This window comes from Camponotus vicinus, unplaced genomic scaffold (assembly GCF_025532165.1).
Source record: "Camponotus vicinus isolate PSW18456_S1 unplaced genomic scaffold, iyCamVici1.0 SCAF_3, whole genome shotgun sequence".
NCBI classification, from domain to species: Eukaryota; Metazoa; Arthropoda; class Insecta; order Hymenoptera; family Formicidae; genus Camponotus; species Camponotus vicinus.
The window spans coordinates 8875492-8894049 of record NW_028141967.1 but is presented as its reverse complement, the minus strand read 5'-3'; the positions used below and the strand labels follow the sequence as shown (position 1 = coordinate 8894049).

Sequence of the window (18558 nt, the reverse complement as noted above, 5' to 3'; positions counted from 1 at the left end):
AAGCTGATCGGGTCGACAATAACCCGAGCATACGGCTTCCCTAACAAAAACAAAAACGACATAAAACACACGCGACCTTTTTTTTTTTTTTTGATAACGATAGAGAAATCCTTTATGGATACCCGCACTCCCCGGGGAGGGAGGGCGGGTTATGCTGGAATCTCCCTATTTAATGGGCCTACAAGCTAAAACTCTATCGGATGCCTACTCGGGTGTATGAGGGGAGGACCGGGGATGCTCGAGGCACTACGTCCGGATCGTCCTCCCCCCACCCATTCGACCTAACCCTGTGTGCGGGCCCCTCGGCATTGATAAACGCTTTGGGACCCGCACACGCCGCCTATTGGCAGCGCCTTTCTCTAGTTGCGACGCAGAGGGACATCACCTCCACGCCGCGCCCTCCTCGAGGTTTCCGGGGGGCGGGGTCGGGGTCCGAGTCTCCCGCTCGAACCCCGGCCCCCCGAGCCCGGAGTGGGCCTCCAATCGCGATACAGTTATCCAATGTTATAAATGCGGAAAATCTGGGCATTACGGACGTGATTGCAGAAGTAGCAAATTTACGTTACCAAAACCGGGAGGAAATCCGCGAGTAAATACTTTAAGTAAATTTTGTAAATATTGCAAAAAGACCGGACACACCCGTGAAAAATGTTGGAATTTGAATGGACGTTCCAAAATAAATAATAATAATAACAATCCTAACCCGTTTAATAAAACGAATCGCTAAGAAGACAAGCGTGAGCAAAAGGCTCCGTATAGGCAACGGAAAAAGAGCACTGACTCTGCCAGCAATAGCGAAGAAGAGCAGGAGGAAGCAAGAAAGAAGCAACCGCGACCTGCCTTAGAATATCGGGTAACGCATATTAAAGATCTGTTTGCACCGACCAAAGACGAACTGCTGCAAATAACACTACCAATTCGCGAAGTAAAAAACGGAAAACTCAATATATTATATGATTCCGGATCGACAATTTCTTTAATCAAATTAAAAAATCTAATAGATAGCGCACTGATCTACGAGGAGAAAATTGCACTTACCGGAATAAGCGGACATAAAGTATATACACTCGGGAAAATGTACGCTACAATTAAAATTAATAACCATAAAATTAAACACGTTTTTTACATAGTAAAATACGATGTAGCGGTAGAGCACGAAGGAATCCTAGGATTAGATTTCCTTAGAAAGCAAACGGCAAAATGTGACTACGAGATAAGTCAAATAACGATAAAGGATAGCATATTAAAATTACATCCATGTAATAAAATTACTTTGAAGCCACGTAGCGAAACAATTATACGAGCTGCAACCAACCACAATCAGATAGGGATAGTCCGAACTGAAGAAACAGCACCAGGAGTTTTTATTGGAAGCTGTCTGGTGGAAACAAAAAACTTCTCATGCCCTGTGAGCATAATAAATACAACAGATAACGTGATTGAAATGCCCACTCCAATAGTCATCCTGGAAGACATGGAGAGAAACACGAAGGAAATAAACATAATAGAAACAGGAAGGAAAATTAAAAATACCATTCCTCGTAAACAACAAATCTGACAATTACTGCGAACGCAACATTTAAACGCAGAAGAGAAGCAGACACTCTTAAAACTCTGCGAAGATTACAGTGACATATTCCACTTGGAGGGAGAACCACTGACATGCACTGCGACGGTAGAGCATGAAATAAACACACGTGCCGATTCCGCGCCGGTGAACGTGAGACCATATCGCTTGCCAGAGAAACATAAAACGGAAGTCAATCGACAAATAAATGAAATGCTGAAAGATGAAATCATTCGAACTAGCGCAAGTCAATGGAATGCACCATTGCTAGTGGTACCGAAAAAAACAGACGCATCAGGGAAACCGAAGCTCCGAGTAGTAATAGATTTTCGGAAGCTCAACGAATTAACAATAGGAGACTCATTTCCTCTGCCTAACATAACTGATATTCTAGACCAGCTAGGAAATGCAAAATATTTCACTACATTAGATTTAGCGTCAGGATATCATCAGATCCCAATGGCTGAACGGGATAAAAATAGCTGTTTCAACTCCCTACGGTCATTACGAATTTAATCGAATGCCGTTCGGACTAAGGAATGCGAGGATGCCGGACCTTCCTGTATTACCGCTAAATTTTGTGCACAGAAAACTTTTTATTAGTTGCGCAGAATAATAAATACTTCTCCACAATTAAATTACACATAGCAAGAAATATGAGAGTGAACCATTTTATGTTTAAAATAAAGGAAAAATAGAAAATTACAGTTTTCTTATCGGCTTCTGACATCAACTCGTAACAATATTAGCTGAATATAAAAGTTTTGTAGTTTGTACGTACAAAATAAGAGCACACTAAGCTCGGAATTTCCTGAATATAAGTGAACAGTCAGAAATGCGTTTAGGAGCGTAGTAAAAAAAATTTCTGTGCAGAAAATTTTTGTGCATATGTGTTTGTGTGAGATCGAGGCAAAAGAGTAAAACAGACCCGTAAATTAGTTGCTCGATATCGAGACAGATGGCGCTAGAATCGGTTTGTGTGACAAGGAGAGACAATCTCGTACCATCCTTCTCTTCCATTTCGCGTGTAATAGTATACGTCAGTATACATGTATGCGCACACTAAGGCATTATACTCTTACGTTTCTTTCTCGTATTGCGCGTCATAGATACTCGCTGTCGCGCGGCGCCGTAAACATCGTACGCGTAACAAGCTGCGTGAAAACAGCGTTACAACGTGTTACGTGGAAAATATTCTATGTAAGTTATACACAATATATATATATATATATATATATATATATATATATATACAGGGTGAGCCATTTTAATTAACGCACGCAATTATTTCGGAAATAAAGCATTTTAGAGAAAAATGTTTCAGACAAAAGTTTTATGGTTTCGAGGGGGCCATAAGATGGTATCATTGGTTTGACACTGAAGAGTCATTTGAAGGTCACGTGAAGGTCACTTCAATTTTTTTAAATGGAACACCCTATATATTTTTGCACACTCTTGTAGCTTATCTCGAGAGCTTTCCAAAACACTATAATTAAGTACCTTTTCGTTAAGTACTTTTTGAGTTATGAGGCTTGAAATAATTTCTTAATTTTACATAAACCGTAAAATATCTTGTAAAATATTCATTTTTCGATTATCTTACCTTAATACTTTTACGTACAAAATAATGAGAGGAATCAATTGGTCTAAAGAAAACACAGTTGTTTTGAAGAAAAAATATGTAATTTGCAATTAACAATTCCATATTTTTTCTTAAAAATAATTAAAATGGCTCACCCTGTATATATACACGTACAGATTATATATTTTACTAAATGCAGTTTGCATATGCGCTCTAGTTATTAATTAAAAAAATATTCATTAAAAAATATTTCCCCAGAGGCGATTTATTCGTGGGCTGGTTGTTTTTAGAAATATTTTATATCAGATGCGGTTTGCATGTGCGATCTGGTTATTAAAATATTTATTTCAGAGGCGATCTATTCGTGAGCTGATTATTTTTTTTTTAAATCCAGAGGCGATCTAATTCGTGTGCTGGTGTAAAAAAACCTACAGGCGATTTAATTCGTGTGCTGGTTATTCAAAAAAATCCAGAGGCGATTTATTCGTGGGCTGGTTGTTTTTAAAAATATTTTATACCAGATGCGGTTTGCATATGCGCTCTGGTTATTAAAATATTTATGTCAGAGGCGATCTATTCATGAGCTGATTATTTTTAAAAGAATCCAGAGGCGATTTAATTCGTGTGCTGGTTATTTGAAAAGTATTTCAAAGGCGATTTAATTCGTGTGCTGGTTATTCGAAAAGTCTTCCAAAGGCGATTTAATTCGTGGGCTGGTTATTCGAAAAGTCTTCCAGAGGCGATTTAATTCGTGTTCTGGTTATTCAAAAAAAATCCAGAGGCGATCTAATTTAATTTGTATGCTGGTTATTTAAAAAAAAATTCGAGAAGCGATCTTAATTTGTGTGCTGGTTACTAAAAATGTTTTACATCAGATACGATTTGCATGTACATTCTGGTAGCGAAATTTAAACGAAATTTAATTCAGAGATCATAAAGACACTGCCTCAACTAAAAGGCATATTTGATAAGAATAAAAATCCAGATGAGATGAATCATTGGACCGATTTTTACGCGTCATAAGAGATGATTCTTATTTTGAAAGCGTGCTATATTTCGATAATTCTTATATAATTGCAGCATGTCACATAGCGACAAAAGCTAACAAACTATTGGAGCAAATTATAGTGATTGCTGGCGATTTTTTTTGATGACACCAAGCTTCGAATGTACGATAGCCTACCCGGCTGTACATATGATAAATTGGTGCCTAAAAAAAATTACTTTCATCGCCGTTGCCTACAAATAATATAATATTTAAAAAGCTTTAACAACCTGATAGCATATGCTGTGAAATTTATGCTGCAGCTTTCGCTACACTACTATAAACTATAGCCTTAGAAGGAAATCCTTGTAAGGAAAAATATTTCAATAATGTGTAAAATGTATGAAGCAACATTTTTTTTTAAATTATAGCAGAAAATTAATTACCTTTGCAAAATGGTAAATTATTCATATATCATATTTTACATTTATCATATCTGATCACAATATTCTAATAAATATCGTTAGAAAAAGACGCCTCAATCTCGTTTGCATATATCGGAGAGACGAAACAAATACACATATTATGGTTGCGTCTCACGGGAATGGGCGATGAAGGGGCCCATTATATTATCGATATAAATCTATTATTTCGATGCTTTTGAGGCAAAGAATGTAGTGTGAAAATATTTATAAATATTATTTATAAATTTTACGAATATACATTACATCAAACAATTCGCATAATACATTTTATATTGTTAGTTTTTGATTATATCGATTTAACAAACGTCGTACATAAATTGTAACTTGTAGAAAGTTATATGCAAATATCCTTTTTATTGTATGTATACAGAATGTCGCAGAGTACTATATACAGGGTGTCCCATTTTAATGTCCCACCCCAAATAACTTTCTTATTTTTAATTTTAGAAAAAGATGTTTCAGACAAAAGTTGTATGGTTTCAAAGGGGACATAAGAAGGTGCCATTAGTTTGACCTTGAATAGTTGCTTCAAGGTCACGTAAAGGTCACCTTCAATTTTTTAAATGAACCCCCTTTCTATTGCATATTCTTGTAGCTTATCTCGAGAGCTTTCCAAAACACTATAATTAAGTACCTTTTCGTTAAGTACTTTTTGAGTTATGAGGCTTGAAGTAATTTCTTAATTTTACATAAACCGTAAAATATCTTGTAAAATATTCATTTTTTGATTATCTTACCTTAATACTCTTATGTACAAAATAATGAGAGGAATCAATTGGTGTAAAGAAAACACATAGTTGTTTTTAAGAAAGAATATGTAATTTGCAATTAACAATTCCATTCGACCGATTGCTTACGCCAGCAGAGTACTGACAAAAGCGGAACAAAACTATAATACAACCAAAAAGGAATTATTAGCTATCGTTTGGGCAGTAAAACATTTCAGACCGTATGTTTACGGAACAAAATTCAAAATAATAACTGACCACAAACCGGTAATATGGTTATTTAATGTAAATGACCCCGGATCGAGATTAATCCGATGGAGATTGAAACTCGAAGAGTATGATTATGAAATTATACATAAAGCCGGGCGAGCAAACGCGAATGCCGACGCCTTAAGTCGCAACGCGATACCGGGACCATCCACAGAGAAGGATGACCAAGACATTTTATTAATAAAAAAAGAAGAAGGAGAAGAAGAAACCAACACAGATAACATAAAGATATATTCGGAAACAGAGAAAAAACAAATTCTAGCCGAATATCATGATGCACCTATAGGGGGGCATCAAGGAATCGAACGAACAATAAAAAGAATTCGACTTCAACATAATTGGAAAGGTCTAACAAAAGATGTCGAACAATATATAGCAAAATGTGAATCTTGCCAGAAAAACAAATTATCACGGAAAAATAAAATGCCGTTAATAATTATGGATACGCCCAATAAACCATTTAAAAAATGCGCATTAGATATAGTCGGACCGCTAACAATTACGACTAACGGAAATAAATATTTATTAACCTTTCAAGATAATTTAACAAAATTTAGCAAGGCAATACCGATTCCGAATCAAGAAGCGAATACAGTTAGTAAAGAATTTGTTACAAAAATAATACTTGAATACGGAATACCGGAAAAAATTCTAACGGATCAAGGAACTAATTTTATGAGCGAGATATTTAAAAATACTTGTAAATTATTAAAAATAAACAAAATTCAAACAACCGCGTATCACCCAGAAAACAACGGCGCGTTAGAACGATCGCATCGCACATTAGCCGAGTATCTACGACACTATATAAACGAAAATCAAACGGACTGGGATGAATGGATACCGTTCGCGATGTTTACCTATAATACGACGCCGCATACTGCTACAGGATACACCCTTCGAATTGGTGTACGGACATCAAGCCGAATTTCCGACAGCATTGACAAAACCGCCTAAACCGACGTATAATTACGACGATTACGCGCAAGAGTTAAAAGAAAGATTGAGAGCGACTAATCAACTCGCGAAAGAACATCTCAAAGAGGAAAAAGAAAAAGCTAAAAAAATTATGACAAAAACACAAAGGAAGCTCATTTTAAAATAGGAGATAAAGTGCTAGTCCACGACGTAACGTTATGACGAGGACGATCGAAAAAGCTCGAATCATTATGGACAGGACCATACACGATTATAGAAAAGAATTCAGACGTAAATTATACAATACAAAGAAGAAGAAAAGCAGTGCGCATACATATAAACAAATTAAAGCTATTTATAGAAAATTAAAAATAGACTCAACGAAGGGGAGGCTGCAAGGGGCGCTCCGGACCTGGCCCAATTTTGAAGAATGCACGAATTTTGTCGCCTCGCCGCTTGGACTCGATCTCAACGAAACGAATGGCATCCAGTCGTCGGGCTAACTTTAAGAATGCCCACAGCCCTGGCAGCTCCTCAGGGGACGTAGGCATCACTCGTTGCACCACGCGTTCCCCCGTGAGCACATCCACGGTTAACCCGTACGGCTCGTTCGAGCCGTAAACTCGCGAAAAAGCCCTAAAAAGTCTGAGGGCAAATTATCTCCACAGATAGGTGCCCGTTCGCGCGGTCTTAAAGACACCACGACGCACTCGTGATGCACAAATGCATTAACGTTAAACATCACGCAAAAGACAAACTTCTCGTCAAGAAGACAGCGAGAGACTGAAGCTCGCAAAAGAATATAAAGTATAGCAAAGCTAGTCAAGGAAAATTAAAACCAATCTCACACAGATAAGAATAGCAAGAAACAAAAGTATATGACACTCGCAGAGTGCATAATATAATACTTAATATATATTATTACAGAACACTAACACTAGGGATCAACCCCGTCCTCACCAAGCAAGACGAAACCCGTCTTCCGTTTGAAGTGACAGAATTTGATCACACTCCAGGAATTTATTACGAGAAGGTTGAACACCTACATCAAATCAAGAAGACATGGAAACTCGTTATCAAATTAGATATAACAGAACTAAATGATAGGACTTGGCAAATAAATAAATATATAGAACAAACAAACGAAATGTGCGATAGCATAAGAAACGAAACTAATATCAAACGAACATGTGATAATTTAAAACACATTATCAATAATGATTCTAACACGTTAGCCAAAATAATAACATTAATAAACACCTTATATAAGACGCCAACAAACAGACGAAGAGGCCTCATCGACGGAATAGGTTCAATAACAAAATCCTTATTTGGAATCATGGACGCAAACGACAGACATTTAATAAACGAACAGATACAATTATTACAGAACAACCAACAAGTATTACAACACGCCGCAAGAAACCAAATCAAAGTTTTAAATACTACCATAATTCACTTAAACAAACTAGAAAACATATTAGATTATAACGGTAAATTAATAAATCATTATATTCGGGAATACGCTACACACGAAGAGATCGACGAACACTTTACTGTTATTATAGCAATGATAACAGATTTAGTGAGAGATGCGAGACATTTTAGAATATCTGACGCATGTTCAGAAAAGCATAATGCATCCCCTGTTAACGCCGATAAACGAAATTATGTTTCATTTAAAAGAAGCGGTATTACAATTACCACGAGGTAGCTACTTTCCATTCGACATAAAAATTGACGAATGACTAACGATCGAGTTATATAAAAGTAAGCGCGTACAGCGATAAAACAAATATATACACGATTTTAAAGTTCCTAATAATTACGCAACCAATGTTTGACGTTTTAAATGTAATGTTTTTACCAACACTTATGGTGCGGTCCCATGATACGGAACGTATGCGCAATGCGGAATTGGCGGAATGCTCGTGATTGGTTTAACCTGTTTTACGTCCGTTCCGCCGATTTCTATCCACAAGTTTCTATTTTATGCACATTTTGTGCGGAACTTCGAAATTGTGTATATGGTGAAAAATGTCAAAACAGCAGATATCCGTAAGAATATTATTAAAAAATATTTTAAATAACAAATTAAATTTTAAATTAATAATTTCATATTATTGTAATATTATATTAAACAACTTTTTTACAAAATATAAGTTTATTACTTATACGGGAATTGGCGGTTATGATTGTTTATTATTTTTTTATAGAATAAAAAATGTGGGTATTGTGGATACATTCTCCCACAATATTTTAATTTTAATTTATTAGACCACTCTTGTTTTCAACCATTTAACAAGGACAATGATTGTATAAATGTGGATGAAAATTTAATAGTCACTGTCAGTAAGTATTATTTTAGTAATTGAAGCATATTTTTAGACAAAGTATGCCATTATCTATTGAATTATTTATTGAAAAATTATACTGTCTGGCAATGATACTGACAAATTTCCGTTTGCCACTGTTATAATTGTTCCTCTTATTTTAGTATCTCGCATAGAAGAGTTAAATGAATCTAATTTACCAAATAAAGAATTAAATAATTCAGAAAAAGAATTAAATAATCCACAAGAAATTGACAAAGATGAATTATTAATATATCATGTATCGCAGAAGCGAGCATTATTCGATCATCGGATACCAGCAAGTGAAAGAAGCACTTTAAAAAAAATGCATTGTGGCAAGAAATATGCAACTCATTAGGAGGTTAGTATCTATATTTTGGCCATGTATGATGATATTATTGAAGTTCAGATATTTTATTTAAATGTGTATTTATAGGCACATTGAGTGTAACCGAAATTAAAAAAAGGTGGCGATATCTACGTGATTGTTTTTTAAAGGCAAGAAAAATGGAACATACTTATATACCAAGTGGATCTGCTGCTGAAGCATTAAACAGTAAAAAAAATTCCTTCCGCTTTTATGAACAGATGAAGTTTTTAAACGACGTCATGGGAAAAGCTCCGTAAGTTTAATAATATATAATATTGAAAAAGGTTAATAATTTAAAATAGAGAAACATTTTAGACTTGACTTTGTTATTGAGTTTTTCGACTTTATTCGAAAACGCTAAGTGTCGTTTTTCTTTCTAGAACAAGTACTAGTCTACCATTAAACATTCAGAATGATGACGATGATGAAAATATCTCAGCTGAAGCCAGAAGCTCTTCAATGTTAGTGTCCCCACTAACAAGCAGCAGCGTCATTGCATCAAGTTCTGAAGAAAGTAATTTTAATTCAAATAGAAGTATGTTCCTGTTATTAGTATTCAATTATTAGAAATTTTAATAAATTTATCTCATATTCAAAAAATTAATGATATTTCAGAAAGAAAAGCTGACAGATCAAACAAAGAGTTAAACGAAGAGTTTCATGACACTGTTATAAATGCATTAAGAGAAACTAAGGAACCTGATGGAATTGACGGGTTTTTGTTGTTATTAGGCGAAGGATTAAGAAAATTGCCTTATAGAGACCGAACTAAATTAGAAATGAAATTTCTTGCAATGCTGATGGAGGAACAAGATAAATTGCATGATCTGCCAATATAAGATATAAGCTTATATATATATTATCATTATTATTATCTCTATTCGTTATTTTATTTTTTATTACATTAGTATTAATTATGAATCAATATTTTATTTTTTATTACATTAATATAAACTATGAAAAGATATTTTATTTTTTATCATATTAGTATTAAAAGATTTATTCTAAAAGATTTATTATGAAATTGTAATTTTATTATGACAAACTGTATCATTCTTGCTTACATTTTCATTATAATAATCTTAAATAAAGTTATTTTCAAACAAAATATTTTTATCATTACACACAATGGATTACCTGATAAATAAGTTTTACTTCATAATCATATTTATTTATAAGTATACTTATGCTTACAAACTTACTCTATTTACAGTATTTTATTTATAACACTAATAATAGTACTATTTATAATTTTTTAGTAAAAAAATTAATTATAACAAATAAATTAAAAATCGTTTTGCAACGCTTTTGCCCACTGGTAAGATAATGCACCAGTATCTTGAAAATAGGTTGAATACGCTTCTCTAACTGCAACAGCGTTTTTATTGCCTCGGCTTCGACAAAGTGGTATATTACGAATGCCATGACTTGTACGCGCATCATCTGGAGTTATATGCAAATATAATTTATTTCCAGTTAATTTCTCTTCGTTCTTAATAATAAAATTGTGTAGTGTTACAGTTGCTTGTATAATTTTACGTGCATTTCTGACATTCGCGATAATTGGCCTTCGGTATATTCTCCATCGAGCAACTAATATGCCGAAAGCGTTCTCTACAACTCTTCTTGCACGGCTGAATCTATAATTAAAAATTTTTTTTCCAATATCAAATTTTCCACTGCGCGGATATGGCCTCATTATGTGCATTGATAATAGGAAAGCTTCATCCGCTACTAATACATATGTAATTCTGGTCCATCAATTTCGATCTGTCTCGGAATTGGCAGTTTGAAAGAATTAGCTTCAAAGCGTTTCCCAATTTCGCTGTTACGGAAAACTCCTCCGTCACTTTGTCTGCCTTCGGCACTAATGTCAACTATTGTAAAGCAATAATTTGCATCACTGATTCCAAGAAGATTAATGCTGTGATGACCTTTGTAATTGTAATACATTGATCCGCTATTTGGCGGAGCCTGTAACAAGAACATATAGACATTGTCTTTTTATCATAATTTATATTATGTATTGAATATAAAACAATTTTTTACATTTAACAAAGCCTTTTATCTATTATTAATAAAGTTTTAAAATTATATAAATAAACTCAGAATTCCGTTTAAAATATACCTGGATTTGAACATGTTTTCCATCGATGGCCCCTATACAATTAGGAAAATTCCATAATCGTTGAAATTCGTCAGCTACAGATTTCCAATTTTCTTCGTTGTCCGTAACAAAAACTGAATCTTTTAAACAATTCCAAATAATTTCACAAGTCTCACTTATAATTTTTGATATTGTGTTATGTGCAACTCTGAAAGCATATGATAGGGATTTCATACTATCTCTTGATGCTAAATAACGCAGTGTAATCTGGAGCCGAGTGTCAGGCGAAATTGGTTCGCGAACAACATATTCTTTAACAAGGAATGGTCCAACTAATGCTAATAATGCGTCAAATAATTGAGGTGCCATTCTAAAATAATCCATATATTTTTCTGTGTCTTCGATCAGCATTTCCTTTACAAGATTCTCACTTGCTCCTTGTTGGAATCTTCTTTCTAAGCTAAATATAGGTCGCACCCAATATTTTCGTCGTTTTTTAACATTTTCATTTCTTTTTACAATTATATACAACGAATATAATTTTATAATCTTACGGCGTAATTCATTCTTTCTAAATATACACCAACTTTGTTTTAATTTATTTAACAATCCGCAAATAATAATAAACAATTTTTCAGAATCCATATTCAATATTAAATTGTTGTCAGTTTTGAAGGTTATATATGAAATTCATGAATTTTTTGACCGGTACATATATGTGTGAATCCGATCCGCATAAATTTGTATTTCCTATGTCCCATGCAGCGGAAAATACGGAAGCGTAATTTGCGCGAGTCAATAATGTACGCTGTTCCGATATAGACAACAAAAAATCTATGGGAAAGAATTTTGTGATTGGCCAACACCAATTGCGCTTCCGCGTTTTCCGCTCCATGGGACATAAGAAAATATATTTCAGCGGAACGCAATTGACGGAATGTCTGTGATTGGACGAACTTCGTTCCGCCAATTCCGCATTGCGCATACGTTCCGTATCATGGGACCGCACCATTAATTATGAAAATAAATTTATGTACACAGAAATAACTAACAGACTAATAGCTACAAATAAAGAAACACGTATATACTTGATTTTAACAAAACAAGATTTAGACGAATGTATTAATAATAATAACATACCTATGCGAAAAAAATCAGCCGATCTATCATGTAAGCGAAAATACACCGTGCGAAATCAAAATATATACACAAAGACAAAAGTACCACGAAAATTGTAACATAGGCCAAATGATAGCGACCCGCACAATATAGATCACATTACAACAGCCACACTCCTGGCTATATTCAACCGCCTCCGAGCAGCAAATTACGATAACATGTAATACGTATCCTGAATACAAGATGATAATTAAGAAATCAGGTCGAATTACTCTACACGACAATTGTAAGATGACAACTACAGACATGACGATACAAACGGAAACAAGCACATACAGTACAATTATAAAAACATTCTTACCAGAATTTAATATAACAGTTTCAAATAAAAGAGATAATGACGACAAACTTAAAGACATAATACATGATCCATTAGAGTTAAAAAATTTAAACAATAACTTAGAAGAAATAAATAACGATTTAAAGAATAACAAAAATAATTTCTTCAAACAAAAACAATTTATTTACCCAATGGCATCCAGCGGAATAACCACCATAATTATTATAATATTAATAATATGGATAATTATCCAAAATAAACCTAAACAAACAACTGTTAGAATAGTAGATGAAATCGACACATATCAAGCATACGGAATGCCTAGACCGATCTTAAAAAGAAATAAAAGCACTCAGTTTAAAAAAAAATATAGGCTAGATGTAAGAAACGATTGTAATCAACATTGTAAAACGGGAAAAAGACATTATATTATATTTAAAATTGCAAAAAATTATAGAAAAACCTCGTTTCAACCTCCGTTTTTCTTTTTTAACGGGGGAGGGGAGTCTCACAGACTATAACCCATACATAATTAAAATATTAAACGTTAGCATAAAATATTATTGCTAAATGCGATATCGAGCATTCACCTCATAAAGTCACTGTCTCAGCGAACCACCAGCGAATTCGCCAAAAAAAGCGGAAGTGCAACGAAGGATTTCGACACCAAATCATCTTCGCTTGCACTTCAGCTTGATCGCACCATGACCCCGTGTGACCATGTTACTAAGCGGTCCCCCTCTCAAAAAACCTCCTCAAACAAGGGTTTAAATACGAACCACCGGAGGAGCACAGCGAACAGTCGTAAAACAAGTGTAACCAGTATTAAGTGCGAACCGATCACGTGTTATAAGAAAACTATTTTAAAGGTTATTGTCAAAGACGAAGGACAAGGCGGAAAGACTCAACTAAATCAGCAGCAATAAGAAAGACTTCTGTACAAATTGATGTATATTCCGAAGATTAAAATACAAGGTATAATTAAAACAAAAAATATATTAAACTATTAAAAGCAGCTGAAACCCCGGCTCCTGATCCTTCGGCGGCCTGAGACATTTTATATCTCCCGACTGCACCCCACATCCCGTGCCGCTCCCGGCACAACAAGAGGCATACATCTCCGCCAGCAGGTCCCATGGGATAAACCCCGACACCGCTAGAGCCGCCTCGCAGGAGATGGTCCTGTACCTCCGTGTGATCCCGATGGCCAGCCTCGGCTGCAAACCTAGCAGCACGGCAGTGCTGCTTCGGCTAGCCATCAGATCCTTGAACCACACGGGGGCCCCATAAAGGATCATGGATTCGACCACCCCCATGTAGAGGCGGCGGACCCTGTCCTTAGGCCCCCCGATGTTGGGCAGCAATCCCCCCAGGGAATTAATTGCTGCCCTTATTCGGGGACCCATGCGGCAGAAGTGCTCGTTGCAAAGTAACCATGATTAGAACTGCGTCCGTCGTTTTAGAACGTTGCTCAGTTTCCGCGATTAGGTCTACGTCGTTTACTTTAGGGCGAAGTATAGAAACCATCGATAACGGTAAATAAGAAACGCGCGAAATCAATAGGCCTGTGATTAGATCCGCGCTCAAATCCGCGAACACTGCGAAAACGGTGCGAAAGACGGTTAGATTCGCGGACCCCACCTCACCCCACACAGCGTGTGGCCCGGTGCCACAAGAATTAGACAGGCTAGATTCTCCGCGGGGGCGAGGATGCCTGGGGCGCCATGGTCTCCTTCTGTCAGAAAGTTATCCTGCAGAAGGAGGCCGCGGAACGGGAGCGTGAGGATGATCCATCCTCTGCTCCCACCCGTAGGAGAAGGGGAGGTGCTAGAAGGAGGGCTTATGCCCGAGTTCCCTAGCGCCTCCAGTGTTGGGCAATTTCCCCTCACACCTCCAGAGGCGGGTCGAGGGAGAGAATGTTATTCACTCCCTCGGTTAGGGACCGCGGGGGCATTACTGGTAGAGCAGTAAGTGTCCCATGTCATCAGGTCCCTCCCCGGAAGGACGGCGAGACTGGATAACCGGGTTTCGCCATCATATTCCCGTAGGGGGGTGGGTGTCCTCCACCCTAATCCCACCACCTGCGGAAAGACTCCTCTCACCACTAGAGAGGGGTCATAGCGTGCAGGGTGGGTCGTGGACGAATGCGAAAGTGATTCCGTGGCCCTCCCGAATGCGCGCGATGCGGTTACAAAAAAAGGCTAGGTTCTCCGGTTAGCTTAGGTAATGCGTCCACGGGTGTTAGGATACTGCAGCTGAATATGCGCCGTTCGGCTGTGGCAACGGGCGAAGTGCGCGAGCTAACAGCGAGAAAGCGGATAGAAGTGTTATTGCTTCAGGAACCTTACGTTAGGAAGCAGGGCTCGAGTCATATTTTGTAGGCCTAGGGACAGGGACGAAGGTCGCTGCCGTACGTCCGTGGGCTGCGGTGGTGATTGGAAATCCCAATTTCCAAATAGTCTTCATCTCGCAGCTTAGCACTACACATTGTGTCTGTGTGGAAGTGCAGGCCCCCAGCTTCTCTTTCTACGTCGTCTCGTGCTACTTCCAGTACAGCGACGAGATTGAGGAGCATCTCAGGCATCTCGAGGCGGTGTTTCGTTCGCTGAGGGGGGAGAGATTGTTAGTAGCGGTAGACTCCAACGCTCGATCGTCACTCTGGGGCCCTCAGAAGACCGACGAAAGAGGGAAGAAATTTGAGGATTTAATTAGGACGTTTAATATGCAGATACTTAATAGATTAGATCAGAGACCTACCTTCTGGTTGACAAGGGGTTCGTCATACATCGACGTAATCCTGGCGTCATCATCCGTTAGCCGATTCGTCCGCGAGTGGAAGGTTAGGGATGGACATCCAGTGATCATAGGGCAGTGGACATAAGGTTGAATGTGCCGAAAGAGTCGGGTGCTGATCGGGGGGCTGCGAACATGAGGTTCGACACTCGGGCCGACTGGCAGCGGTTCTCTGAGACCCTGACAGACCTTTCAAGGTCGCAACTGGAAGCCATCGACCTGTGTTCCAGCGCTAGGGTAGAGCAAATGGCGGAGACGCTCACAGTGCTCACGGAAGCCTGTGCTGTGTCAATGCCTAGAAAGCGTAAATTTAGGAAGTCCAACCCGTGGTGGACAAGGAAACTTACAATAATTAAGAAAAAGGTATATAGGATGCGTCGTGTCCTCCAGAAAGGGCGAGAGCTTATCTCCGGGTACTGCTGGAGTATCGTTCATCGCAAAGGCAGTACTGTAGGGAGGTAAGGCGGACGAGACTCACAAGCTGGCGGAAGTTTGTCACATCGCACGGCAACCAGGAGCCCTGGGGGCTTCGTTTACAAGCAACAGGCGAGCAAACTCCAGGTTGAGGGGGTTCTTAGCACACTCCGGTGTGGCGAATATTCCACACAGACATTAAGGAAGACCGCTAGCTACCTCCTTGATGTACACATTCCGGATGACCGGGAGATAGAGGACACGCCTGAGCAGCGTGAAATTAGAGTCTCGTGTAGGGATGCCCCCGATACAGCCGACGCCCCTCTCTTCACGGTGGAGGAAATGGCTGACGCGGTTAAAACGTTTAAAAATAATAAAGCTCCGGGTATAGACTTAATAGAGGTTGCCGTACTCAAGGCTTGCAGATTAATCCCCGGTCAGTTAGTCAGGATGTTCAACGGGTGCCTCTAGTGGGGCGTCTTTCCTTCTGCCTGGAAGGAGGGCTCACTTCGAGTTCTTCTGAAAGGCGAAGACAAGGACGAGAGGGATCCGAAATCTTACAGACCCATCTGTCTCCTCTCCGTGGTAGGAAAGCTTTTTGAAAAAGTTCTCAAATCTCGGCTGCTGGACACGGCACTTGCGCCGGATAAGGTCTCTCGTCGGCAGTTCGGGTTCATGCCCGGAAGGTCGACGGAGGATGCTGTTGTTGAGTTGCGGCGAATGGTCTCTGCCTCCGAAGGGAGGTACGCCATATCACTTCTCTTTGACATTTCCGAGGCTTTTGACAATGGTGGCCCCTCGTTTTAGATAGTCTTAAAAAACGATTGCCCGCGAAATGTATTTAAAGTGCTCCGGAGCTACTTCGAGGACCGCGAAGTAAAGATCGTGCTTAGTTCCGCGGAGGTGTCCGAGCGGGTGGCGAGGGGGTGCCCGCAGGGTTCCGTTCTCGGTCCGGCCTGCTGGAACCTCATGTTTGATGGCCTTCTGAAGACATTGGAAGAAACGGTTCAGGATAGATTTGCCGCGTACGCGGACCTTGTGGTTGTCGTAAACGGAAATTCGCGTAGGGAATTAGAGACAGAAGGCCAACGTGTAGTTAATGTAATAACAGAATGGTGTAGGCTCGCGAAGCTTCAGATTTCCGAGCGTAAAACTGAAGCCATCATTCTGAAGTCTGACGCGATCGCGCGAAATCCGATAGATAGACGGGGAGGAGCGCGACCGGATAGGAAGCGAAAGACCACAAAGAGAACCGTCGATTTCGAAAATAGGCCGCCCATAATCAAAATCGGTAACTCGAGGATAGGATAAACAAACGGTAAGATATCTTGGCGTTCACTTTGATAGAAATCTAAAGGTAAAATCACATTGCGAATATCTCAACAGCAAGGTCGGCTTGCTGTTCGCGAAGTTAGGTCGGTTGGCAAGAGCCCATTGAGGCCTTCGCTTTAGGGTATTCTCCACGATCTACCGGGGCGTGTTTGCACCGACGGTGGCTTATGCCGCCGCGGGGTGGGCCGACCTGTGTACGGAGAGTGACGTTAAGATTCTAAAGTCATTGCAACGCCGCGTTCTTATTTCGACAACCAACTCATATCGTACGATATCGTGGGAGTCGCTTTGCGTCGTCGCCGGAGCGACTCCAGTCGACATCGTTCTCCGGGAGAATATTGCGCGCTATAACGCTAGAGTAGGTAAGAACGCCAAGATCGGTAATATAGAAATTCCCGACGGAGCAGATTTTAAAACCGCGGTAGAAAAAATTCGAAACGAGGCAATTAACATGTGGCAGACCAAATGATTATATTCGAGTAAGGGTCGTACCACATTCGCCTATTTTAATAACGTGCGAGACAGATTAGTCGCGCGTTCTCTCGAAACTAATCATTGGAGCACGCAAGCTCTCACCGGACACGGCGATTTTAGGGCTCTGTTAGCCGCGTTGAATCTCATAGAAAGTGAAGCGTGCATTTGCGGAAGTAGGATAGACTCGGTCCGGCATTTCTTGCTGGAATGCCCTATTTTCGACGCGCAGAGGGAAGTTCTGCTTAGCGTAGTTCCCGAAGATAAGCAGCAATGGCCGGACGTGGCGCGTTTCTTCGTTTCCAGTCTAGAGGCTTGTAACGATGCACCCTGCGCACCCCCTCGAGATGCATCGTATTCCCGGCATGCGATCCGCCGGAAGCTGCCGCCCGGCAGAACACCCGCCGGGCAGAGGCAGGGGCGCGGTGCGCCCACATTTTTAAACGTTGGAACACACCGCATTAACGGCTTTAAGCCGTTAGGCTAAAATTAGCCGAAAAGAACCGAGCGTCGCCGATGCGGCCCGAACCGCCGACCGGCGAAAGCCCGCGTTCGGCGCACTTCTCGAAACCCTCCGAACGGGCCCGACCGTACCGCTTTTCCGAAACCCGTTCGGAAGGGGTAATACCGCCGCGCGCCGACGCGGGTAATTAGCCGGTATAAAAAGGCCGCATTCGGCGAATTAGTTACCTATTTTTCCTATCCGCTCACGCAAGTGAAACG

General features: G+C 39.2%; 1 protein-coding gene across 1 annotated transcript; it reads left to right on the top strand.

Annotated features, from left to right (window-relative positions):
• Positions 1-9477: 9477 nt before the first annotated feature.
• LOC145968968 (uncharacterized) lies at positions 9478-10361 on the top strand. Its single transcript, XM_083094850.1, has 3 exons — positions 9478-9512; positions 9640-9794; positions 9875-10361. Exons 1-3 carry the CDS (start codon positions 9478-9480, stop codon positions 10096-10098), a joined length of 414 nt encoding a protein of 137 aa, XP_082950976.1. The 3' UTR covers positions 10099-10361.
• Positions 10362-18558: the final 8197 nt, after the last annotated feature.